Below are 25,389 nucleotides of genomic sequence, written 5' to 3'. Positions count from 1 at the left end.
GATAAGAGCTTTGCAAGCCTGCTGTCCTCACGCTCCAGCGAGCAGAGCGCGGAGGCCACGCGGCACGCCGTGTCCCCGTGTCATTCTCATCATCCGCTGTCCATGAGGCCCCGAGGGCCCAGGTGGAATGCAGAAGGGCGGAGCTGTGCGGGGCTGCTGCGCCTCTGCCCAGGAGGTTTCAGGCAGGGGTCCAGGGAGTGGGGTGGGGGGCCTCAGTGTCCTCATTTCCCCCCTCCTCCATGTCACTTCTGCTGGGTCAGGTAACTACAGAATATGGTGCGGGCAGTGGCGAATGGATTCTGGTTCCCTTGAACTGGAGGGGGCAGGTGCCATGTTGTGAGGAAACTCCCCGCCCTGTGGGAAGAACCATGGCCTTGTGCCTCAACCAGGCCTGCTTTGTTTCCCACAGAATCAACCGCTTCAGGAGCTGATGCCCTCAGTACAGTGGTTTGAGGCCCCACAGCCACATGCTGGTGCCGTGTGGACCCTTTAAGAGGCAGGATCAGTGGGAGTGTGGCCTTGGACTGTATTTAAGTAGTTCTCAGGGAATACTGGCTAGTTCCTGCCACAGTGAGTTGTTAGCCAGGTGCCTGTGTCTCATGCCTGAAATCCTAGCTACTTAAGAGGCTGAGGATTGTGGGAGATCTGAGGGTTGTGGTTGGAAGCCAGAGTTGGCAGAAAAGTCCATGAGACTCATCTCCAATGAAGCATCAAGAAGTTGAAAGTGGAGCTGCGGCTTAAGTGGTAGAGCACCAGCCTTGAGCACAAAAGCTCAGGAACAGCAACCAGGCCCTGAGTTCATGCCTCAGGACTGGTACATACACACACACAAAAACACTGAGTATTTGTGAAGAGTCAGCCCAGCCCCCAGCCCCTCCGGCTTCCTGTCTTGTCATGTGACTGGGTCCCTCTCCCACAAGTTTGTACCAGGATACCACCTCCATGCTGAGCTGGACCTCCCAACCCAGGAGCTTCATAAACCTCTTCTTGCTGAGCGCCGGTGGCTCACACCTGTAATCCTAGCTACTCAGGAGGCTGAGATCTGAGGATCGCATTCAAAGCCAGCCCAGGCAGGCAAGTCTGTGAGACTTCTCTCTCCAATTAACCACTCAGAAAACGGGAAGTGGCGCTGTGGCTCAAGTGGAAGAGCTGTTGCCTTGAGCTGAAGAGCTGAGGGACACTGTCTAGGCCCAGAGTTCAAACCCCACAACCGACCAAAAAAAAAGCAAACCCAAACCAAACCAAAAAACACCTCTCCTTTATGAAGCAGGCAGGCTCAGGTATTCGGCTAGAGGAACAGGAAATGGGCCAGGACATGGAGACAGGATGACCCAAGCATGGCCAAGCCAAACTCCCCGATTATGTACCACGGCTTCTGTGATGGTAATTGGGGCCCCTGGCAGAGCTTCAGTGGTAAATACAGCCCTCCAGCTCTGAGGGCTCCTCCTCAGGGCAGCCCTGCCCTCACCCACTCCTGACCCTGTGTCCCCCCCCAACCACAGCATGGGGGAGAAAGAGACTGGGTAAACCCACACAAAACCAGACCACCAGCGCCCACCACTTTTTCCCCTTCATTTTAATGAACACTTTACAAAGTACAAAATATACTGTCTTTTTTAGGGAACATTAAGTACTTTTTTTTTTCTCTCCATCATACAGTACATGAATTTCAAGGGTTTTGTGTTTCTTTGACAAAGAAAAGAAATCATGAGGGCCCTGGGGTGCTGTGGCCCGGTCTCCCCATCGCCCAGGCCCAAGGAGGCGCCTTGGTGCTGGTGAGTGTACCAGGAGGGTGGGGGGCTGAGGGTGGGCGTGTCCGCCCTGCTGTCCCCTGAACCCCATCCATCCATCCATCCATCCATCCATCCACCCTTCCATCTCGGGATAACGGAAATGATTTTGGCATAGAACAAGAGGGGGGACCAGGAATTCTATCCTTGTCAGTCCCCGATGGTTCCCAAGGCAACCCTGCCCAACCCTTCCTGGATCAGTCTCATAATAGGGAAACTGAGGCAGCAGATAAGGAAATGCACTGGGCATGGCCTGTGGGGCCCTGAATTGGCCCTGCCTTTTACCTCTATTCCCAGAAGAGCCCCCCATGGATGAGGGGCACCTCCTCTTTCTGTGAATACTGTCTTCAGAATTGGGGTTATTTGAAGAGCCCCTACTCTGGGCAGGCCTGGCTGGCTGCTAGATACCTCTGTCCTGCCCGCACCCACTGGGGTGAGGCCATCTTACCTGGGACAACCCCTTTCTCCTGGGAGCCAGAACCTAGAGGGTGTTCCCAAGGACTTTGAATACTGAATGAACCAGTCCCTGGCTGGGTTCTGCACACACACACACACACACACACACAGGCTCATGCCTAGAACATGTCCACACACACACACATACAGGCACACACATGCAAGAACTGAATTCCACATTGAACAGCACCCTGGCCCACTGGGCCTGGCCTGGTGTCTATTGCCTCCTGTTACACCAAGAGCCACAAACTTCCACCAGCAGGCCAGCCATCCCCCAGTGCCATGGCCCGAGGCCAACTGGGTTGCCTTCCCTGGAGAGCAGTCTTTGTTGTGGCGGCTGCTCCCTCACCTGTCTGCGGGAAAGAGCGGGGACAGGTAAGCATGCCTGGCTGCAAAGGGCTGGGATGAGTTTGAAGATGGAGGAAATGGGAAGCGTGGAGCAGTCTCCCAGGCCGTGGGGGCATCACAGACTATCGGCCCCACCCGCCCCCTCTGGGCTGCACCCAACAGTGGCAGGAAATCCAAGGATCTGCCTTGTTCCTGCTGGAGAGCCATGGCCCTCACCCAGACTCTGCTCACCTGCCCATCCTGGCCACCGCGGGTGGGGTATCTCCAGGGAGCACCTCCAAAGTGGGGCCTTTGTCCTACATCTAACCTAGAGGCTCAGAGCTGGCCCAGGATGGATGGCAGACTGGTGGCACAAGGTCCAGCTTCCCTGTTTGAAGAACTTCAATCACATGGTGATACAGGGTTGGTGGGGGGTAGGGCTTCGCCCTGGCACCTGCCCAAGTCCTCCCTTCTGACTCCATGTCTTCTAGGGGCCTCATCAGACCAAGTGTCTGCTGGACACCAGACTGGTCAGTATGGTCCAGCTGCCTGGTGGGGGCCAAGGCACCAGGCCCAGGCCCAGTGCCATCCCTGCCCACAGGGCCCTGCCTCTGGCAAGGGCAAGGGCTGGTGGTTTGGACGCACTGCCCCAGGGTCTTGGGGAGGGGAGGCGATGGGCTCAGGGCCACACGCATCTTTGGGGGTGTAAGCTGGCAATACCTGTCATCTAGCTGGGCCAGAACTAGGCTGAGGGTACAGAAGAGCGCTGTCACACGCCAGGGCAAAATCTCAGTGTTCACACTTCCCAACTCACTCACTCAGACCCCCACAGCCAGCACCCAGGGAGCCTCGTAGATGCCATGGAAACACGTGTCTCCACGTGGGACCCGGACTCACCCTCACATTCAACAAGCTGGGGGGGGGGTAGTGGGCCCCCACAGCAGGGACCACCTGGCTCACACAGGGCTGGTGCACATCAGGCTAGGGAAAGCCAGACATCTCTGAGCTTGGATACAAGGCGGGCATCCCCAGCTTCATAGCCATCCGAGGATGGGGGGCGGGGGGCGGGGTGATCCTGGCTAGGGAGGGGACCAGCCTGTTTCAAAGCAAGAAGTCCCAACTCCTGTTTCCCTGGCTCAGCATTTCCCCAAATCAAACAGGCATGCCAAAAGGGCACAGGCCCACTCCTGCCCCAGGCTCGGGGGTGGGGGTGGGGTGGGGCGTGGGTTCCGTTCCCCACCGGCAAGGCCTGAGCCACCATGGCCTGCCCTCTGAAGGCATTGCCTATATACTTGAATTCAAAAACTCGGTGGCTCAAATGTGTCTGTGTGCGCGTGGCCGACGTGCTGGGCCACACGTGTCCACGCTCACGCACGCAGAATATATTAACGTATATATTGCTCAAGTATATATGCTATTTACAGTATATATCTCTATCAACATAAAACACAGGTATTGATAGTTGTGTACAACAGACAACTCCAGGATGTTGGGGAGGGGAGGGGCGTTCACGCGATTCTGGGGGATCAGGGGAGGGGCGTTCACGCGATTCTGGGGGATCAGGGGAGGGGCGTTCACGCGATTCTGGGGGATCAGGGGAGGGGCTTTCACGCAATTCTGGGGGATCAGGGCTAATACACTTGCAGGGCGAGAAGGAACGACCGACCAGAAAAGCAGACAGAAAGGGTATGCAGAGGTGTACCCCAGAAAGTTGAGGCCCTCCGAGGGCAGAAAGCGGACCGGGCACCCCAGGCTGCCACCCTGCCCACCTCCCTTTGGAACCAGCGAATGATTTTCAAGATTTGGTTGGTCAAGAGTTTTGTGCAAAATAAATCGACTTCAAGAGTGGACAGGAAAGTGGGGTTCTAATCAACACCAGCCCCTCACAAGGAGACACCCCCCATCTGTCACCTCCTGGGGTTCAGCCACAGCCTGAGAAAAGGCAGGAAGACCCAGGGAGTGGGGGGCTCTGCTCCTGGGCCTTTTCCATGCGGCTCTCGGGTCTCCTGGTCCCCACTGAGCCCCAGACAAGTCCATGCTGGCTGGGAGGGCCTGGGAGGGCCACCGTGTCCTGGAGGACTTGCAAGACCTGCAGAACCTCCTGTCAGAGCTCCCCGAAATGGCCACCACTGCTCACAGCGGCTGGGCACAAACACACTAGACAAAAACCAAAGCCAGGCGCCAGCGTCCATCAAGACTCAGCACGCTGCTCCTAGCCAAGTATGGGGACCGCCAGCACCCTGGGTCGCAGTGTGGGAAGCGGCGGGTGACTTGTCCCCCAAAAGTGAAGCAGAGAGGATGACAGGGAAGCCCCAGGCTGGTCTAGTCAATGGCTGGGGAGGTAGGGGGTGACCTAAGACACCCCAGGCCTGGGAAGCCGGGGAAACCCCCACTGTGGGGAAACTGAGGCTCCACCCACCCATGGCGGGTGCTGGGAAAGCAATAGGCAGGAGCTGGCACTCCAGGCTGGTGGCTCTCCCGGGCGCCTGTCCCCCGGGACTTGGTGCTTGTGGAGGGGGTGTGGACAAGGTCCCCCTTGGCAGTCATGCTGGGGTTGGGGTACAGGCCCTGTGACTGGCAGGCAGGGGCAGGGCAGGGGAGAACTGGGCCCCCCCTTGTCACTCTGGGGGCCCGACTGGCCTCCACTCTGTGGGAACCAGCCCTGAGCTGATGGAACTGGAGTCCAGTGACCTCCATACCCTCGGCCCCCTCCCCCAACTGTTCTCCCAAGACATCACAAGGAACAAGACCCCAGCATCTGTGGGGGGGGTACTGACTTCCTTTGGTGTCGGCCCTGCGCCGTGCGCACGCGATGTCAGGGCGATCTTCTCCCCAGCCCCTGGAACCTGAAGCCATCTTCTGGGGTGGGGTACGAGGAGGGGCGGGGCTCTGGGAGGGGGCGGGAGGGCTGGGGGGGCCTTGGCAATCAAGGAGTGTCCCCGAGGCCCCTTCCGGGGGTCCCCTGGCCCGTCTTCCAGTCTCTAGATAAACACTGCGAGAACAACCTTCCAGGAGGGGCCGGTGGCCCCGGCGGCGGCGGCGGCAGGGAGCTCAGAACCTTCTAGTGCTTTTCTGCATGACTGACCTTCAGGGCACTGATCACCCCGCTGATGTTTTCCTCCGGAATCTGCAGACATGGACCCAAACACCTGAGCCCAGAGGCCGGAAAGATACAGAGCCGGATGCCCGAGCCTGGAGGCTCCCTCCCCCACCCCGGCACTGCCCAGCCCCTGGCGCCCCAAACCCCACTTACCAGCGCGTGGTCGAACTTGAACGTGCTGATGTAGTAGGCAGGGATGTCTGCTGCAGCCAGTGGCTCCGAGATCTGTGCCACGATCCCACACTCATCTGCAAAACAGGGTGCTCAGGACGCCCACTCAGAGGCTTCCTCCCCTGCCCCTCCCCCCTGGGGCTCAGCTGCATGCCTGTCCATCCAGGCCCTTTTCCAGCCACGGGCCACCAAAGCACCACCATAGAGGGCCTTACACCTGGCTCTGTCCCTCTGGCCTTTTGTTTCCTTGTCTTTGTCACCTTGTGTTGTGTGTTTGTGTGTGTGCGCGCACACGCATGCCCGTGCGCTCTGGTACAGGGCTTGCTCAGGGCCTCACTCAAGGCTGGTGCTCTACCACTTGATCCACATCTCCAACCTCAGCTTTTTGCTGGTTAACTGGAAACAGGAGTCTCATAGACTTTCCTGACCAGGATAAGCCTCAGTGCTCAGCCTCTTGAGTAGTTAGGGTTACAGGTGTGAGCCAACCGGCACCCAGCTGGTTTATGTCATTTTATAAAACACCAGTCCCCAACTTTCTCAACCTAGTTAAAAAAGCTAAGACTGGGCACAGCAGTGTACGCTTGTAATCCCAGCCCTCAAGAGGCAGAGGCAAGAGGATCACGAATTTAAGGCCAGCTTGGGCCATGTAGAGAAAGATGCCCCAAAACCAAACCCAGTCCAACCAACCAAAGACCAAGGTTGAGGGAAAAACTGTGGACAGGGCACTAGGCTGGGTTTTAGGGACCAGTGGGCAATTCTCTCTGCAGGGTCCTGTCAGCGTGACAAGGTCGAGGCAAGGTCACGGTTTTGGGCTAGGGTGTCCCAGGCTCACTGGAGAAGCCAAACATCCAAGCACTGAAGATGACTAACATTCTGAGTTCCCAGTGAGATTTTTCCACCTTCCATTTCCCTGATACCAAGTGGAATCCGCCATTGCTGGGGTTGTGATTCCTTTCTTATTGCTTCTGTGGTGCTGGGGCTGGAACCAGGGCCTTGTGCCTGCCAGGCGGGTACACTGCCACTGAGTCAGAGAAGTGGGGGTGTCTGCCCCTGGGGTCCCTGGCGGCTGGAGTCTTCCTAGGAGCTATGTGGGACTGCATCACCCAGATTCTGAGCCAGCAGCCCCCCGTCCCTGCGCACATGCCGGCCCCCCGCTCTGCACCCCAGCCACCACTCACCGAACCCTAGAGGCTGCCCTCCGATGCGCACCATCTTCCACAGCTCTCCGGAGGCGCTGGTGAACAGCAGGTTACTGGGGAACCTTCGGGCGTGAGAGGATGCTCAGAGGAAGCACGTGCATCACAAGAAGCCTCAAGGAGCGCTGCCCCAGGAGGGGGGGGGGCAGTGCCCAGGCCCGGCGTAGGGCAGAGCTCAGGGCCCCGGGGCACTGCGACCTGACATTCAGCAGGGGGGCCCACACACCTCATCTTGGGGAAAGGCAAGGCTAGGGCCAGGTTGAAAGCCCTGCATTATGTCATCATGCTCTGGTCCTGGGGAGAGAGGGGAGGACCCCGTGGGGCGTGGGGAGGATCCCATGGATGTGGGGAGTGGGGAGAACTCTAGGGGAGTAGGGAGGATGCTGTGGGGGACTGGGGAGGACCCTGGGGAAGGACTCAGTTGCTCACCTCTGCTGGGTCTGCGCGTCCATCACCAGGGAGATGTAGCCCTCGATGAGGGAGAAGGAGAAGAAGCGGATATGGCCGCAGTCTTCGCCGGCCGCCAGGGGATCCTTCACTCTGGGGACCAGGGTGCTGGTCAGGACGGGGGATGGGGTCCCACCCACCCGCCCAGCAGCCCCTACGCAAGAGACAAGCCCGTCTCATCAGAGGTTGCCGGCTGGGCCTGGCAGACACCGTGCAGGTCTCCGGCATGTGCTGGACCCCAGCTTCACAGAAGATGAGGAAGGATGCCAGCCTTTGCCCATGCTGCTTTTGGAGACCCGGGGGCAGGACCCCCCCCCCTTTGCAGACTTCATCAGATTTTGTGGATGCCAGAGTACAGTTCTCCCCTCAGGCTCCCTCAGACCAGCTCCCAGCGAGGGCTGTACCTCCCCCTCAGATCAGCTCCAGGGCCTGGCCGCAGCCCGGGGGCACCCCCTACCCGTTGGAGTAGAACATGACGTCCATGAGGAGTGTGGCCACGGCAGGGAGCGTGTCGGGATCCAGGCTGGTGACACAGAACCGGTTGCTGGGGCTGGACAGCGGGTGGATGACAGGCCTCTGAACTGTGAGGACATGGGGACGCGCTCAGGCGGGGATGGCGGAGGCTGTGGGGGGCGGGCCAGCCCAGGCCACTTGTTGGTGCCTGGCCTCCGCCACTCACAGCGCCCTCTTCAGGACGCGGGACCAATGGGCAGTCCTGGGAGCCACCCGAAGCCATCCCGTGTGAACCTCGGGCCCAGTCTCACCCATCTGGGATGTGTTTGCTTATTAAAATTGTGCCGGTACTGGGGCTTGAACTCAGGACCTCCTGCGCTCCCTTGGCTTTTCCACTCGAGACTGATGCACTGCCACGTGAACCACTCCGCGGCCAACTCACCCATCTTGGGCTTCGCGAAGCCGTTGGTGATGCCAAGGTTCTCAGCTGCCACCGTCTCTCCGTTGACGACACGCAGGATGGTGAACTCGGAGGACAGGGTGTGCGTGACAAAGGGCAGGTCTCGCTCGCGTACCTGGAGAGAGGGCGGGGACCCTGAGCGTCGCCCGGCAGCCCCAGGGGCGGGGGGGAGGCCGAGTGCAGGGGTGAGGGGCCGGGAGCCCCACTCACCAGGATGAAGTCCGTTTGGTAGGTGGACAGCATGAACACGGAGATGTTCTGGTCAGCCAGGGGTGCAATGACTGACTTGGCGATCTTGGTCACACCGATGGGCTGTGAGCTGGAGAAGCTGCCGCCGCCAGACACCACGTTGAGGGCCAGCCAGGTGGCGTCGGCCACGCTCAGGTGCTCCGACGAGGGTAGCTCTGCAGGAGGGCAGGGCAGGCTGAGGACGGGACAGAGGCCGTGGCCTGGTGGCCAGTGCTGCCCCTCATGGGGCAGCTCCATTCCTATACACCCTGCCAGCCAGGGCCCCTCCTGAGTGGCTCTCCATAAGCCAGACATGCTAGGGCAGGGAGCATGTGACCAAGGGGTTTGTGCCTCAGTTTCCCCAGCTGCAAAGCAGAGCTGGCAATGCCTTTGTGCTTCCCCCACCTCCCTGCGATGTGTGTGTGTGTGGGGGGGGGGAGGGACTGTCACCATTGTCACCCTCATCTCACATGCAACTGTGCCCAGGTTTTCAAACCAGGCTCCCTGGGAGTTTGGTGGAGGGGCAGGAGGGTTCAGCAGGCCCTGGCTTCTCTTCTACCTGGCAGACCTTGGGAATGGGCCTGCAGAGGCCCCCCAAGGAGCCTAGGGCACAGGAATCCACATGCAGCCACTGTGGGGGCCCAGAGTGGGGCAGGGAGCAAGGTCCTCCGAGTGCACTGATGCTCCATACCCCACTGAGAGGCAGGGTTATCCCCCGCATCCATCCCCAAACCAGGTGCCCAAGAGGGCCAGGGATTCCCTCAAGTTACTGAGACAGGCCAGGAGTCCAGTGCATGTGACTTGGAAGGCAGGGCTGTATGGGGGAGCAATGGGGAGGCAGGCAGGGAAGGGGGCTGGGCTGGCCTCAGGCCTCAGGCCCAGAACACTGGGGAGGAGGAGAGGCCTGCAGGGCTTCCACCTGCCACTCTGGTCGCCATGGCAACTGGAGTCACGCAAGCCCATTGGCCATGCTGGCCCAGAAGGGCCTGTGGTCAGCCAGTGAGCTGAGCGGCTGGGAGGGGAGCCAGGACAATTCCCCAGTGCACCCCAGAACCCCAGCTTCATCCTCTAGCTCTAAGGGTCCTCTACTTAGCCATGGAGGGTGCTTAACCAGGGCAGTGTGAGATCCCCTCTGTCCCTCCTGGGTGGGCAGGGTTCTTTGCCCCCTAGATGGGCCCTTTCTCCCAGGCACCAATATCGTGTGTGTGTGTGTGTGTGTGTGTGTGTGTGTGTGTGTGTGTGTGTGTGTCAGGGTGGGTGGCGGGGGCCAGGGCAGGCGAGGCCTCTCTTCCAGAGCCAGGTGCGGGGCTGTCCCTTCTTCATGTCACCACACCAGGCTGAGGCTCAGAAAGGGAAGCAAATGTCCCGTGGTCTCTGTGGCGAATCTTCCAGGCGTACCACCATGTAAGAGTCCTGACAGCGCCCCAGGGACAGCTGTGGGGCTTCAGACGAGCCGCAGGGATGGGTACAAAGGCAATTCCGAGCCAGCCCTGCCCTCCAGCGAGGTGGGAGCCAAGGGTCCCATGCCCTCCTGCCACCTCCTCACTCCCGAGGCCCCAGTCCCAGAAACCCTGGCTGCACACTTCTTCTCCTAGGGCTTGCTGTGGGCATGCCTCCTATGGAAAGCCCTCCCAGATTTCTCCTGCCACGCAGGACTAGGTACTGCTGCCTGCTCAGACTGTGGCTCTGGCCTGCATTTCTGCCAATGAGCTAAAAGATGCTCAGAGATGCAGCTTGGGCCCCTGCACCTCCTTGCCCAGGTCAGTCCTGTGGAAGCATGCAGAAATGCCACAACTCTGAAGCCATAAGGCCTACGGCAAGCTGGGCAATATTTCTGTGTCTCAGTATCTTCTGTGTCAGTATCTTCTGTGATAGAGTGATTCCTGGCTCCTGGCTGGTCCTGTGGACAGGGGAGGTGGAGACCCAGAGGATCACAATTCAAAACCAATCTGGGCAAAAAGTTAGCAAGATCCCATCTCAAGTAGTGCACCCAGTAGAGTGATACACATCTGTGGTCTCAGCTTTGCAGAAGGCCACAGGTGGGAGGGTCAAGGCCAGAGTCTGGCCTTAGGCAAAAATACAAGACTCTACTTGAAGAAAAACTAAAAGAGTAAAACAGGACTGGAGGTATTATTAGAGTGGTAGAGCACTTGCCTAGCAAGCATGATGCCCCGAATTCACACACACACACACACACACACACACACACACAATTTCTAGTATTTAGCACTGTGGGTCATGGTTTGTGACACATATCAACTAACTAGGGCTTGAACTTGGGGCCTGGGCACTGCCTCCGAGCTTTAATGCTCCAGGCTGGTGCTCTACCATTTGAGCCACAGCTCTTCTTCTGACTTTTTGCTCATTAACTGGACATAAGAATCTCACAGACTTTTCTGCCCAGGTGGGCTTCAATGTAATTGTCAGATCTCAGCCTCCTGAGCAGCTAGGATTACAGGTATGAGCCACCAGTGTTTGGATTCAACTTAGGTTATTTTTGAGACAGGGTCTCACTATGTAGCTCAGGCTGCCTTTGAACTGGAGAGTCTCCTGCTTCTGCTTACCGAGTGCTAGGATTATAGGCATGTACCACTGCACTCGGCCACCTATGCCGGCTGAGCAGTGTTGGCTCATCCCTGACATAGCTTGGTTTGATTTACGATTCCCAATGCCACACAGGAGCACAGGAGGATGCTGCGTGGATGGGCAGTGGTGTGTGTGTGGGGGAGGCGCGGGTGTCCCTGCCAGGGCCCGATGGGCTGAGTGGGCACTCTGTGCTGTTGGCTTGGCCCCCGTGTATGCAAGCCTGGCGGGCTTCCTGTCTCATTCTAGACTGTGGTCCAGGGAGGCCTCCTATCAGCAGCTCTGTAACCATCATGTCCTGCCACGCCTGGGGGCTCAGACTAAGTGGCCTCACTGCAGGGCCCTTCCCTGTTTCTGGTACTTTCTGCACACCTGCCTTCCACGCCCACAGAGTTGGCCCCAGGCCCCATAGCTTTTGGATCTTTCTGCCTGGTGCTGCCGGGGAAACCAAGTCAGCCATCAGTGCTGGGGAAGGGTTCATCATGAGTGGCCACGGCAAAGGGAGAAATATGTTGGAGAATCCATTCATAATCTTCCCAAAACATAAATCTGTCATTTTGGAGTTTAAACTCAGGGCCTTGTATTTGCTAGACAGGTGTTTTACTCTGAGAGTCACGCGGCCAGGCCTTTCTCTTTCATTTGCTTTTCAAAGGTTCTGCACTTTGCTTGGGACTGGCCTTGGGCCTTGGGCCTTGGGCCATGATCCTCCCTCTGCCTCCAGGGTAGTGGGATTACAGGTGTGTGCCTCCAGGCCACGCTGGACTGAGGACACCCCAGAACCCCTTTCATTCCCAGTGGCTGGGGTCTCAGCTGGTCACGCTGCGCATGCTCACCGTGCTGTCTGCCTTGGTGTGAGTGTGAGGTGGTCTCTCCCAGGGCAGCGTTTTTTTTTTTTCCCGTCATGGAGCCTGAACTCTGGGCCTGGGCGCTGTCCCTCAGCTCTTCAGCTCAAGGCTAGCGCTCTACCACTTGAGCCATAATGCCACTTCTGGCTTGTTCTGCTTATGTGGTGCTGAGGAATTGAACCCAGGGCCTAGAGTGCCAGCCTTGAGCTGAAGAGCTGAGGGACAGCGCCCACGTCCGGAGTTCAGACCCCATGACCGACAAAAGAAAAAATAAATAAATACAAAATACCCAAGGACTAGGGGAGAGCTTGCCTAGCAAGTCTAAGTTTCTGGGATCCCCCGAGGACTTGTCTGCACTGCAAAACAGAAAGAAAATGAATCAGGTGCAGCACCAGCCCTGTGTGAGGGGCAGCCTTACCCAAGAAGCCTTCCTCGTCAACGATGATGGTGTAGTCCTCAGGAGTCTCCGTCAGACTGAAGAACTTGCACCTGGGCAGACAGACAGACAGACAGACAGACAGAGGACACCTGGTCAGTCCTGGGTGGACATACGGACAAAGGATGCGTGGTCAGTCCTGAGTGGACAGACAGAGGACATTCTGGCAGTTCCTGGTGGCAGCTGTAGGCCATGGCCAGTGGAATGTGACTCAGTTTATCCATACGTGTCTGGGCCCCCATGTTCCTTGTTTCTGACAGAGGAGGTTGTGGGAAGCCCACAGAGGACCTGAGCCAGCCAGACCTGAAGCCGTCGGCCAGGCCTGAGAGTACTGCTCCACCTTCCCTGGGGAAGGAAGCCGTCTGTGTAGAAGAAGACAAACTGCCTGCCTGCCCTCCCTCCCTCCCTCCCTCCCTCCCTCTCTCCCTCCCTCCCTCCCTCCCTCTCTCCCTTTTCCTGCCCCCTGCCTCTATCCCTTCCTTTTATGCCATGCTGGGGCTTGAACTCAGGGCCAGGGTGTCGTCATTGAGATTTTTTTGTGTAAGGCTGGTGTTCTACCACTTGAGACCCAGCTCCACTTCCGGCTTTTGGTGGTTGAAGCGTCTCATAGATTTTCTGGCCTGGGCTGGATTCAAATTTAAATCCTCCGATCCCAGCCTCTTTCCTGATTAGCTAGGATTTCAGGAGTGCCTGGCTATTTTTCACATGGCCTCTCTGTCCCTACCTGCCCCCTAATGGGTTTACGACTCTTGCCTGGAGAGATGGAAGCTGGAGTTACTCCCGGTTCGGTGGTGAGTTCTCCATTCAGTGGAGATTGTGGGTTTAGCCCGGCTCCTTCCAGGGAGCCCCTGCATAGCCTCTTCCGGGGTCTCCACCTGTGAGCCTGCAGCAGCCAGGGGCACGTGGGGCCTGGCAGGGCTGCCCTGAAATCTCAAGTCCCAGGCCAGTGAGGGGACATTGTGTGGGTTCCCATAATCTGGAGGGCTGTGGGGACGCTACAGAGCTAGACCAAACCAGCAACTGTGGCACTCACAGACACACACACACAGAAGGGAGCCGTGGCCTCTGTGGACATGATTCCTGGGAGTGAGCCGCCCCTGGGGGCCAGCGCCAGGGCCTGCCAGCTGCAGGCTGAGCGCCAAGGCAGGGGCTAGCAGGTGGACATGCCTGTCACTTGCTCTTGTCACCAGCCAGCTAAGCCCCACCCCCTCCCAACTCAAGTCTGCCCGCCTTTTTTGGTATCACTGGGGTTTGAACTCAGGGCTCTGCACTTGGCAGCCAGAGTGCTCTGTGAGTCATGTCCCTGACCTCCCCTCCGTTCCTTTTGACACAGGGCCTCACTGTGGAGCCCAGGCTGAACCTGAACTCATGACCCTCCGGCCTCAGTTGCCTGAGCACAGATGTGCCCCCACCACACCAGGTTACACAGACAGACGTGTCTTTATCCAAGCTGGTCCCCTGGGCCAGAGTTAATGGAGATGTGAAGCTTCTGGAAAGCATGATGGAGGTAGGGTCTGGGTTGGGACCCCATTCTGGCCTCTGACATTTACACAACCCCTGGGCTTGTCCCCCACCCAGAGGGGCTCGAGCCATCCCTGGGGGAATCACGGCAGACGCCAAGCACCTCCCTCAGTCAGCCCCGCATGGTGCGTGGCCCCGCTGGTCCTCCAGCCACCTTGGCCCTGTGCGTTCCCAGGGTGGGGAGAGGGGGGAGCTGTTGCCAGAGCAGTTGTCCCGTTGCCTGGCAACCCGAGTGCCTGTCCCTTGGTCCCCCTGTGCCCCTGCCGTCAGTGTTCAAGCCCCCTCCAGCCCCTCAGCTGCAGGCAGCCTGCAGGGCAGCGTGGCCTTTGTGGCCTTGAGTGACCTCAGCTCTGACCTCAGGCTCGGGCTCTGGGGGGTCCGCTCAGCCCCCCCAGCTGGAGAGGGCCCCTCCCAAATGTCCTGGCCACCCCCCCCCACCCCAGATGCCTGGCAAGCAAGCTCCCAGGCGCCTCTCCAAGTGGCCTGCCTGCCCCTGCTTCTTTCTCTCCCCGCTCAAGTGTCCCCAGCCTAAAAAAGACCTTTGCTCATTCCTGTCTCCTTGGGCCACCACCCTGGGCCGGTCGCCACCTGGCCAGTCCCCGAGCCCTCTGCTGGGCCCCCCGGGGCCTCCAACAGGCTCAGCCAACAGCTTTACCAGCCTCACCTGCTGGCCCGGCTTTTTGCCTGGAAGCTGGGACTGGCCACACGGCGCACCGCCTCCTCGGCTCCCGCTCTGGCAGGGACAGCTCTGATTGGCTCTTCCCCACTGGGGGCCGTTCCGGGGAGTCCCCAGGGTCCTCTGGCCTCAAGTGGCCCAAACCTGCCTTCTCTGCGCACTCTAGATCTTTTTCCCTCCCTCCCTCTCTTCCTTCCTTCCTTCTTTCCTTCCATTTCCTCCCCCTTACCTTCCTTTATCCCCTCTCCTCCCTCTGTGCCTCTGCTCTCCCCCACCTCCTTTTTTTTGTGCCAGTCTGGGGCTTGAACTTGGGCCTAAGCTTTTTTGCTCAAGGTTAGTGCTCTATCATTTGACCACTTCTGGCTTCTGGTGGTTCATTGGAGATAGGAGTCTCACAGTCTGTCCTGCCTGGACTGACTTTGAACCGTGATCCTCAGGTCTCAGCCTCCTGAGTAGCTAGGATTATAAGTGTGAGCCTCCAATACCTGACTCTTATTACTTATTTTTTCTTTCTGTGGTGTTGGGTGTTGGACCCCAAACCTCCAAAGGCGGCTGGCGGGGTGGGGTGGGGGGGGTGCAACTGCACAGTGCCCTTAGGCCTAGGCAGACCCGACCTCTGGGCCAGGTCAGCCGTGCAGTCCAGCTGAGGTGAGGCTCCAGCTGGGCTAAGAGCTGGGTCCCCTCAGAACACTGAACTCAATCACAGTGAAACCCGATCTGTTTGTTCTCAGCTGCTCGGCCCAGTGCAGCCAGGCTCTGCCCGGGCCTGTCCCTGAGACCCCAGGTACCCGCAGGGCCCTGAGCCACAGACATGCCCTCACCCCAGGGAGGGCCAGGCCAGTCCGCGTGTCCAGCAGAAGGGGCCGAAGTAGCCATCATGAACAGGGCAGAGTGGGCAGAGGGGAGGCATGCCCCAGGGTCTGCTCCCGGGGACCATGCTAACGGCAGCACCCCGACAGGGGTTGGGCACAGGGTGCCGGGAAGAGCAGCCGCCCAAAAGGCTGGGGGTACACAGGAGGGGAGCCCCAGCAGAGCAGGTGTGGGCTGGGCCTCCACTACACATTTCTAGGAACAAGGCCACTCCTTTGTGAGGTCAAGTCCCATCCGGGGATAGCTGACTTCTAGAAGCTTCCTATACACTGACTTCTTTTGGTGGTACTGGGTTTAAGCCTCAGGGGTTTGCAGTTGCAGGCAGGTTCTTTACCCCTTGAGCCAGGATCCCAGCCTGAGTTTTTTCTCAGATAGGGTCCTCGGACCCTGGACCCTGCTGCTACTGCATGACCGAGATCACAGCTGTGTGCAGCCGCACCCCGCTCGCTTGCTGAGCACGCAGTCTTGCCCTCTAAAGCCTGAGCTGGCCTCGAAGCTCAGTTCTCCTGACCTCCGCTTCCCAGCAGCTGGGGCCAGAGCGTGAGTCTGTACAGGCGTTGCGCCTGGCCTAGATGGGCCATCTTCATATAGAAACCCAGGCTCAGAGCATGGAAAGGATCTGCCCAAGGTCACAGTGACCTTGGACCCTGTACAGGCCAGAACCAGAGGCCTGTGCATAGTGATCACTGGGAAGGACCAGGGCTCTCACCTCCACCGATGCACCCAGGCCAGGTCCCAGCTCGTAGCATAGAGTGAAGAGGGCATTTCCCATGTGGAGTGCAGATCCTGGTTTGGCCATGGATTGCCTGTGTGACCTTGAGAAATTGACTTAACTTCTCTGAGGCCCTCAGTTTAGTTATGAGCGAAGTGGGGCTGGCTGGACATTATGGAGGAGAGAGCTGCTCATCCCCATGGTGGCCAGGAAGCAGAGACAGGAAGGACACGCCCCTGTGACCCACTTCCTCTCAGCAGGTCCTGCCCCCCGGGGACATTTCAGATTTCAAACCTGAATAGCTCCATATCCAGACTCAACCAACTCTGAATCAAAAACCTTCAAGTAAAAAGCGACCATCCTGAGCCAGTAAAGACTTGGTTTTTATTTGTAGCAACTCTTGATTGTGTGTTTACTTTGTATCAGGTATTAGTAATCACCTAGGGTGATTTAGAGTTTAGAGGAAGGCCTGGGTGGGTGACTCAAGCCTATAATCCTACCTACCCAGGAGGCAGAGATTGGTGGTGGTAGGGTCCCACGGGGAGGCCAGTCTGGGTACAAAGGTTCGTAAGACTCCATCTCAACCAGTGGCCGAGTGTGGTGGCACACCCCTGTCATCCCAGCGGCACAGGGTAGCACACAGAGGAAGACTGCAATCCCGGTAGGTCCAGGCATAAAGCAAGATCCCATCTCAAAAACAAATGCAATAAAAAGGGGGCTCGAGGTATGTCTCCAGTAGTAGAAGCAGCCGGAGGAGACAGCCCTCCTGCCAGCTCTACCCTGCAGGTAAACGGTGCAGGCTGCTGGCCTGGGAGCTCCCCAGGCCCGCTGCCCTCCCTTCCCCCATGAGCGTGGCTGCTCCCACTGGTCCTCCTGTGTATGGCTCACCTGTGCCTGCCCCCCAGCTTCTCTCACCACAGTAAGTGGAACGGGACAGGGCCAGTATCAGTGTGGGGGGAGGAGGTGTAGGTCCCCAGGAGTAGATTGTGTGTGTGTGTGTGGGGGGGGGATGTCCTATGGGTACCTACTGGCCAGGTAGGGACCAAACCCCAAGTCATGGCTAGCGTGGCCAGACAAGCAGATTTAAAATGTTTATTTTAGCTTGTAATCCCAGCTACCTGAGCGCCTGAAGCAGGAGGATCATGGTCCCAGGCTGGGCCCTGGTGGCTCACACCTGCAATCCTAGCGACTCTGGAGGCTGAGATCTGGAGGATTGTAGTATGAAGCCAGCTGGGCTTCAAAAGTAGTTTGAAAAGTCTGTGAGTCTCCACCTCCAATTAACCAGCAAAATACCAGACCCAGAGGCATGGCTCAAGTGGTAGAGCCCCAGCTGTGAACAAGGCTCATGGAGACTGCAAGGCCCTGAATTCAAGCTCCGGTTCTAGCATGGGTGGGGGGAAGATTATGATCCTATTCCCCTCCCCTCTCAAAAAAGCAAAATTGCGCTGGGGGTATGTGGCTTCAAGTGCAAAAGCATCTGAAGCTGAGTTCAAACCCCAATACTTACAAATAAAAAAGGCTTATTTTCTAGCTGGGGCCGGTGGTTTACACCTGTAATCCTACCTACTCAGGAGGCTGAGATCTGAGGACCGAGGTTCAAAGCCAGCCGGGGCATGAAAGTCTGTGAGACTCTTATCTCCAATATACTTCTCAGAAAACCGGAAGTGGCTGTGGCTCAAGTGGTAGAGTGCTCGTCTTGAGCTGAGGAACAGCACCTAGGCCCAGAGTTCAAGCCCCAAGTCTGACCAAAAAAAAAAAAGGCTTATTTTACTTGTTTTTTTTTTTAAATCCTAGGCAGGTGTTCCATTGCTGATCCGGCCTCCAACTCTTTTGTTTTTTGCACTAGTTATTTCTGAGATGCAAGGTCTTGCTTCCTGCCTGGGTATGTACCTGGACCTTGATCCACCTGTTTTAAACTTACCATCGCTGAGATTGAAGGCATGTGCCATGACATCCAGCTTTCATCTGGAGATGGAGTCTCATGGACTTTCTCTACCCAGGCTGGCTTGGAACCATGTAGCTTAGGATGAAAGGTGCACACCCCCATGTCTAGCAATAAGATGGGGTCTACTGAACTTTTCTATATGGTTTGGCCTCAAACTGTGATCCTCTAGATCTCATCATCCCAATAGGATGATAGGTACCAGTGACAGGTTTCTTAGTTGAGCTTTTAAATTATGGTGAGGCCTATGGAACATAACACTGGCCATTTTAACCTACCTTCCTTTCTTCCTTGCTTTATCTCTCTCTTCTTTCTTCTCTCTTTCTCCTTCCTTCCTTCCTTCCTCCCTTCCTTTCTTCTTTTCTTTCTTTCTTTGTTGTGGGGCTTGAACTCTGGGCCTGGGTGCTGTCCCTCAGCTCTTCAGCTCAGGGCGAGTGCTCTACCACTTGAGTCACAGTGCCACTTCTGGTTTTCTGGTGGTTTATTGGAGGTAAGAGTCTCACGGACTTTCCTGCCTGGGCTGGCTTTGAATGCCAATCCTCAGGTCTCAGCCTCCTGAGTAGCTAAGATTACAGGTGTGAGCCACCGGCCAGGGGTGGGGAGGCTCCCTTTTTTCAAACACAAACAGTTCTGTGGCATAAAGCAAATTAATTTATCTTGTTGAACAATGGTCACCACCATCCTCGGGTCTCTTCATCTCACACGACTGAAGCTACACCCACCAAACAGCTCTGTGCCCACCTCCAGGCTGCCCCTGACAACCACATTCGTCTTTTTGTCTCTATGGTTGTGACAACTCCAATGACCTCATCTAAACAGCATCACACGCGGTCATTTTTGAAGACTGGTTTCCTGCCCGTTTTTGTTGTCACAAATTTGTCCCAGGCTGTGGCAAGTCCTAGCATGCCATCTTTTTTTTTTTTTTAAGCTGAGTAGTATTTCATCAGATGTGTGTGATACTTGTTAGCCATCTACCCATCTATCCATCCACCTATCTATCCTTCCCTCCTTCCTTCCATCCATCCACTCATCCATCCATCCATCCCCCACCCCCTCCCCCAAACACACCCATGGACACTTGTGGCCACTTCCACATTCTGCTGCCATGAGCTTGAGTGTACAGATGCTACTTTGGGACACACACTCAGAAATGGAGGGAACTAATGGATCACATGAAAAATCTACTTTTAATTTCTATTTTCTATAGGGCACTAAGGCTCGATCTCTGCATCTCTTTGGCAACACCCCTCCTCCCACCCTGTAGCAGCTATCCTGATGAGTTTAATGAGCACCCCATCTTTGTGTGGTGCGCCAGCTTCCCGCTGGCCTGGCCTTGCTCCAGGACAAATGACTGTCCCCTCCCCCACCACCGCTGCTTTCCCCATTTCCTGTTTTAGTGACTTTGGGCATTTAGCAGCAATCTGAAATATTTTTCTTATTTATTTTCAGTCTTGGGCAATCAAGCCTCATAAACTCTTGTAACTCTGGCTTGTTCCCTAGGTGTCCCCTAGGGGAGGGGCCGGCCCATGGCAGGGGCTCCAGGAATGACAGATTCAGGGATGGAAGGATGGAAGATTCCAGGATGGAAGGAACAGAGCAGGATTTCGGCCTGGATTCAGACAGCAGGTAGCATTCGAGCTTCTGGTCATCAACTAGCAAGTCCCAACATATGCCAGGTGCTGGGTTACAGGCATGACCATCATGCCTGCCCTTATGACTTAATTTCTTACATTTAAAATCATAACAAGAAGCTAGGCTCTGGCAGCTCATGCCTGAAATCCTAGCTACTTAGAAGACTGAGATCCAAAGATCACAGTTTGAAACCAGCCTGGACAGGAAAGTCCATTCAGGCTCTTATCTCCAATTAAGCATGCATGTGTGCGCATGTGCATGTGCGTGCGTGTGCACATGTGCGCGCGCACACACACACACACACACACACACACACACACACACACACACACACACACAGAGCTGGAAGTGGAGCCATGGCTCAAGTGGTAGAGCGCCAGCCTTCAGTGAAAAAGTGCAATGATAGCCCTCAGGCCCCAAGCTCAAGCCCTAGGACTTGCATGCGTACAAGTGCGTGTGTGCACAGCACACACATGCACTTGCTTGCGTGTGTGCGTGTGTACATGCGGGCACACGCACACCTCTCCCCCCCATTAAATTGACTGACTCAGGAATAGCCTCGCTTGCAACTTCTTGTAAAGTGAGATAAAAACTTTTTGGCCTTTTCTTATTTGCGGCCCAAAGCATCCTGATGGTTATCTCTCCATGACCTGTCATCTTCTAGGCCCCCCCTAGTGGAAGGCAGGTAAGGCTGGTAGCATGCTCTGGGGGGACTTCCTGGAGGAGGCTACTCGAAAGCAGACTCAAAGTAAGAGCAAGAGGACAGGGGTGGAGCCGGGAGCAACATTCCAGGCAGAGGGGCAGAATTCAGGCCTGGAAGCTGGACACACCGTGTGTTGGGGGGGGGGGGGGGGTGGTCACAAGACAGACTGGTGGGCCGACGTTACCCTTGCTGAGGGACCTGACCTTGAACTGTCCACTGTACTCCCTTGCCTAGCTTTATCAGATACTGAGTGCACCGGGCCACCCCCTCCCTCAGACACAGCCCCGTGAGCCCAATGTCCCCTGAAGGAAGGGGCAGGGCACCTAGCCTATTTCTTGTGAGGTATGTTTCTGTCCACCAGGGGTCTTCCAAGGCCCTCCCCAGGGGGGGTCAGGGTCGTCAAATCCCTGGTTGAAATCTGGGTCACTCTGCCTTCAGGGTGCAAATCCATCACCTGCAGCTTCCCCCTGCAAGGGGGTGAAGGTCAAGGGTAGGGGGTCCTTCTGGGTGAAGGGTCAGGTCCAGCAGGAAGAACAAGGCTAGCACATGCATGGTTTTGGACAGTGGTTAAGAAGCCTGGAGGAGAGGCAGTGTGTGGGACAGACCCTCAGGAAGTAAGGGGCTGGGTGTGAGCCCTGTGCACCCAGAGCTTCCAGAACAGATGGGGGCAGGGCGGCACTGTTGGGTATAGGTATGATTTGCAACCCACACTAGCCAAACTGAGTATCTCCAGTGCTGGTGGTCACGCCTGTAACCCTGGCTACTCAGGAGGCTGAGATTGGGAGGATTGCAGTTTTGAAGGCAGACAGGCTGAAAAGACCAAGAGATTCTGTCATCAAAATAACCAGCAAAAAGCTGGGCTGGAGGCTGGTTCCAATCCCAGGTCCTCCCCTTACTGTGTGACTGTGAGTAACTTCATCCTGGAGCCACAGGCTCGGTGGCAAACCACATGTAAGGTCTGAGATTCCTTTTCCCACCTGGCTGAGCCCCTGCATTCCGGTGGTCTCCTACAGCAAGCCTCCTGGACTCCCCTCACCCCACTGGACCACGCCTGGCTCCATTCTGCTACACAGGCCTGGCTCCTGAAGGGAGAGGGGCGAGGGGCAGCGCACTCCAGCATCAAGCTGTAGCCTGGCACAGTGTCTTGGAGGCCTCTGTGCCCCCCATGCCTGCTCCACCCCAGGGTGACACCAGAGGGAGGAAATGAGTTAGTCACCCGGAGGCGGAGGGAGGCAGGCTCAAGGGAGGGTTGAGGATGGGTGACTTCACTACACCTTTATTTTTTTCACTGCTGAGGACTGAACTCAGGCCCTTGTGCCTGCTGGGCAGGCTGCTCTGCGCCTGGGGCCACTCCCAGCCCTTTTGCTTTTAGTTTGATCTTCAGATAAGGTCTCTCACACTTTGCCTGATCAGTCTGGAACCTCTATTCTCTTCCCCCAGCCTCCCTCCTCCGGCTCTGCCTCTCCAGGACCTAAGATTAAAGCTCTCCTCACCACACCTGGCCCTGGGTCCCTGCATCTTGAGGGCTGAAGTGGAATTTACTGGGATGTGGAGAGAAGGGAAAGCAGGTGAGTGGTGTTGCGTGTATACGGGGACCCAGAGTCTCAAAGGCCTTGAACACCAGGAATTGACCCCAGAGAAGAGCAGAGCCGTGACCTGAGCCACTCGGGCCTCCGAGGGCTGGTCTTGCTGCCCCAAGCCACGCCTGGGTGCAGAGGGCACAGCATGTGTAGGCCCTGGCCACTGGACAAATGTGCAGGCACCTTCTGGAGCCAGACCAAAGGTGACTTTTGACCTCTGAGTCATCTTGAGACTGGACTGGTCACCGGCTGCCTGTGGAAGGAGAGGGGGACACAGGAGGGGGCTGGACAGGAGGGGGGGAGCCTCTGGGGGCCGGCCTCCCTGTGGTCAGGCAGGTGAGCCAGGCTTATTTTTGAGACTTCCAAAGTGAATTCTGCAAGAGGTGCAGGGGTGGGCCAAGGTGGCCAGTCCCTCCACAAAGGGAACGGTGGGGGGGGGGGGGGGCTGAGGGAGTATGTTAGGGAGGGAACCTGTTTGCTTTGGGTTTTAAACAACTGGTTAAATGGGTTACCTTCAGCAATCTGAAGACCTCAGGCTGTACCCAGGCCCAGAGAGGAGGGAGGGGAAGGAGGGGAAGAGGGGGAGGAGGGGGGGGAGGAGGAGGAGGAGAATAAAGTAGACTGTCTGCAATAAAAGTGACAGTGTCCCCACACAATGGCTGGACGGGGATCTTCAGTCAAGACAAATCAGAGTGAGATTTCCAAGCCAGAACTTTAACTAGCAAATAACAGCCTTGCCTTGAATTCTCCCCCCTCCCCTGTCCTCCGACCTCAGCTTTTAAAGGGGACGCCAGGCAAGGGGGGGGGGCGGGAACGGCTGCGACTGTCATTTCAACTTAACCTTGAGTGGAAGAGTGGAAATGCATTCATTCATTCACTTGGTGGCGGGGTGCCCCGTCCACCCCCCCCCCCCCGCCGCCTGTCACCACGCTGGTAAACAAGGGGCTGGAGTTAGCGGAGCCCCGCTCCCCCCGCCGCGCCCGCGCCCCAGCCCCGCGCCCGCCCGGCCTCGCCCCCGCCGGGGAGCCCCGTCCTTCTCACTCTGCGCCTCTCCCCTCGCGAGGCCTGCAACTATTTTGTGGTTGTTTTCCCCGCTCCTCCTCCGAGCGCGGCCGGGGCCGGGCCTCCCCGCCCGCGCCGCTCTCGGGCTCCGAGGCCCGCGGGCCCCCGGTGCTCCGGGCCGGGCCGGGGCCTGGCGGTCAGCGCGCCCCACACCTGTTATCCTCCACTCGCTCGCTCATTCATTCGCTCGCTCACTCATTCGTTCACCCGCGCGTTCATTCATTCCTGGGCCGCCCGGGGGCGTCGCGATCCCCGCGAGGCGGCGGGGGCGCGGGGTCAGGGCTGGGGGCGGGGCCGGCGCGGCGCGGGGCGCGGGCTTTGTGCGGCGCGGGCAGGGGTCGCGGCGGGGTCGCGATCGCGGGTTGGGGGGGGTGCGCGGCGGGGGTCGCGGTTTGGGGGGGTCGCGGCCGCGGCGTCCCGGCAGGGCGGCGGCGTCCCCGGCCCCCCCCCCCCCGCGTCCCCGGCCCCCCGCGCCCCTTTGTCCGGCCCCGCGCGCTCACCTGGTCTTGGAGGACAGGAAGGCCAGCTTGACCAGGCCGTAGGTGAACAGCGGCAGGCTCTCCTTGGCGACGCTGGCAACTTGTAGCCGGTGCTCGAGGATGTGGAGTTCCATCGTCCGCCCGCGCCCCGCGCCCCGCGGCGGCGGCTCATCCGCGGGGACGAGCTCGGCCCCCGCCCCCCGCGCGCCGGCCGGCTGGGGACCCCGGGCACTGCGCAGCCGGGCAGGGCCGGTCCCGGACGCGCACCAAGGACGCCCGCCAAGCTGCCAGGGGCCGCGAGCCGGGCGGGCGGGCGGGCGGGTGAGCGGTGGCACCGGCGGGGCCCGAGCGGCCGAGCGGGCGGAGCGGCGCGCGGCGGCCGGCGCAGCAGCAGCTGCTCTTCGCTGTAACAAACAACTTGCCACTCAAACGCCGGGGAGGGGCTCCACGCATGCGCCGACGCGCGCGCTGCCTGCCGGGACGTGTAGTCCGCGCATTGCCTGGCCCTTCCGGCCGCCGGTGGAGGAGGAGGCTGCACCCCGAATGCGAGAACGCGGGGTTCCCCAGGGTTGCGAGGGACGCTGAGAGGACGTCCGAGGACTTTAGAAGCAATCTGAGCCCGCGTGCATGCTCTGTCGTCCTCGGGACGGGCGCTTTGGGGTTCCCCTCCCCACAAGTCCTGCGCAGGGGGAGGCCGGGGAGGGGGGAGGTTTGGGAAGCGGGGGGGGGGGGGGGGGCGTGGGGGCCGAGGTGTATGGAAGCGAGGCCGCGGGGAGTGCGGGGGACGCCAGGGAGTGAGGGGCTAGAGGCCGCCCGGCACCATCCGCCCCGATGTCCTGGTTGGGCTTTGCAGGAGCCCGTAGGAGGGGAGGCCGCGTCCGGACGCACTGAGTGTGGAGGCCCGGGCCGACTTTGTCTTTGTTGAGGGGTTGGGGGAGGGGGCGTGAGGGGTACTGGGGGGAAGGTGAAGGAGGAAGGAGAGACAGGGCCGGGATTTGGGCGGGGTCCCGGGCTGTGAGGCCAGAGGCGGGATAAGATCTGTCCACATCTGAATGCCTTGGGCATTTGCCCCAGGAGAGGCTAATGCAACCCCAGGGTGCAGGCCAGAGCTGGTGGAAGCCTAGGCTAATGCAGGCCAGGAATGGTGGAGACCGGGCCTAATGCAGGCCATGGCTGGTACTGGCCACGCTAGTGCAGGCCAAGGCTGGTGCAGGCCTGGGCCAGTGCAGGCCTGGGCCGGTGCAGGCCAGGGCCAGTACATGCCAGGGTCCGTGCAGGCCGGGGTTAATACAGGCTGGGGCTAATGCAGGCCACGGCTGGTACATCGTGGACCCTATCCTGCAAATATTCCCAGCTCCCTGGCTGACTGGTCTGGAAATTTTCCAGGTTAAGGTGACCAGCTGCTGCTTTGCCCTCTGGCTGAGTCATCCGGGAGGAGACCCGTCAGGTCCACCTGCTGGGGTAGAAAATCAAGAGGAAGATTCTGGGGTGTCTGCCCCCAAATCACAGCCTTTCTGTGCTGAATCTCAGAACAGGCCTGCTTTAACTGCTTAGATAATGCAGATATTTACTGTAGTGTGTGTGTGTGTGTGTGTGTGTGTGTGTGTGTACACTCATCCTGGGACTTGAATTCAGGGCCTAGGTGCTGTCCCTGAGCTTTTTTGCTCAAGGTTAGTGCTCTACCACTTAAGCCACAGTGCCACTTCTGGCTTTTTGCTGA

The 25,389-nt window shown here is 58.2% G+C and overlaps 1 protein-coding gene across 1 annotated transcript; it reads right to left on the bottom strand.

The window, feature by feature from the left end:
• Window positions 1–1,558: 1,558 nt before the first annotated feature.
• Castor2 (cytosolic arginine sensor for mTORC1 subunit 2) lies at window positions 1,559–23,860 on the bottom strand. Its single transcript, XM_042688056.1, has 9 exons — window positions 23,691–23,860; window positions 12,475–12,545; window positions 8,611–8,804; window positions 8,383–8,515; window positions 7,945–8,068; window positions 7,470–7,580; window positions 7,023–7,105; window positions 5,827–5,921; window positions 1,559–5,700 (listed from the first exon to the last, which is right to left on the bottom strand). Exons 1-9 carry the CDS (start codon window positions 23,801–23,803, stop codon window positions 5,635–5,637), a joined length of 990 nt encoding a protein of 329 aa, XP_042543990.1. The 5' UTR covers window positions 23,804–23,860; the 3' UTR covers window positions 1,559–5,634.
• Between the last annotated feature and the right edge of the window lie 1,529 nt (window positions 23,861–25,389).

Source organism: Dipodomys spectabilis, unplaced genomic scaffold (assembly GCF_019054845.1).
Source record: "Dipodomys spectabilis isolate Male_0828 unplaced genomic scaffold, ASM1905484v1 ptg000112l, whole genome shotgun sequence".
In the NCBI taxonomy this organism is placed as follows: domain Eukaryota; kingdom Metazoa; phylum Chordata; class Mammalia; order Rodentia; family Heteromyidae; genus Dipodomys; species Dipodomys spectabilis.
The sequence above is the reverse complement of the archived record's forward strand: the minus strand, read 5'-3'. Positions and strand labels throughout refer to the sequence as shown.

Coding starts and splice junctions, on each gene's coding strand:
- Castor2 (XM_042688056.1), bottom strand. CDS start 23,803: ATGGAACTCCACATCCTCGAGCACCGGCTACAAGTTGCCAGCGTCGCC. Junction 8,805..12,474: donor TGACGAGGAAGGCTTCTTGG/GTAAGGCTGCCC, acceptor GCCCTCCTGCAG/AGCTACCCTCGTCGGAGCAC. Junction 7,581..7,944: donor GTCATGTTCTACTCCAACGG/GTAGGGGGTGCC, acceptor CCTGGTCCCCAG/AGTGAAGGATCCCCTGGCGG.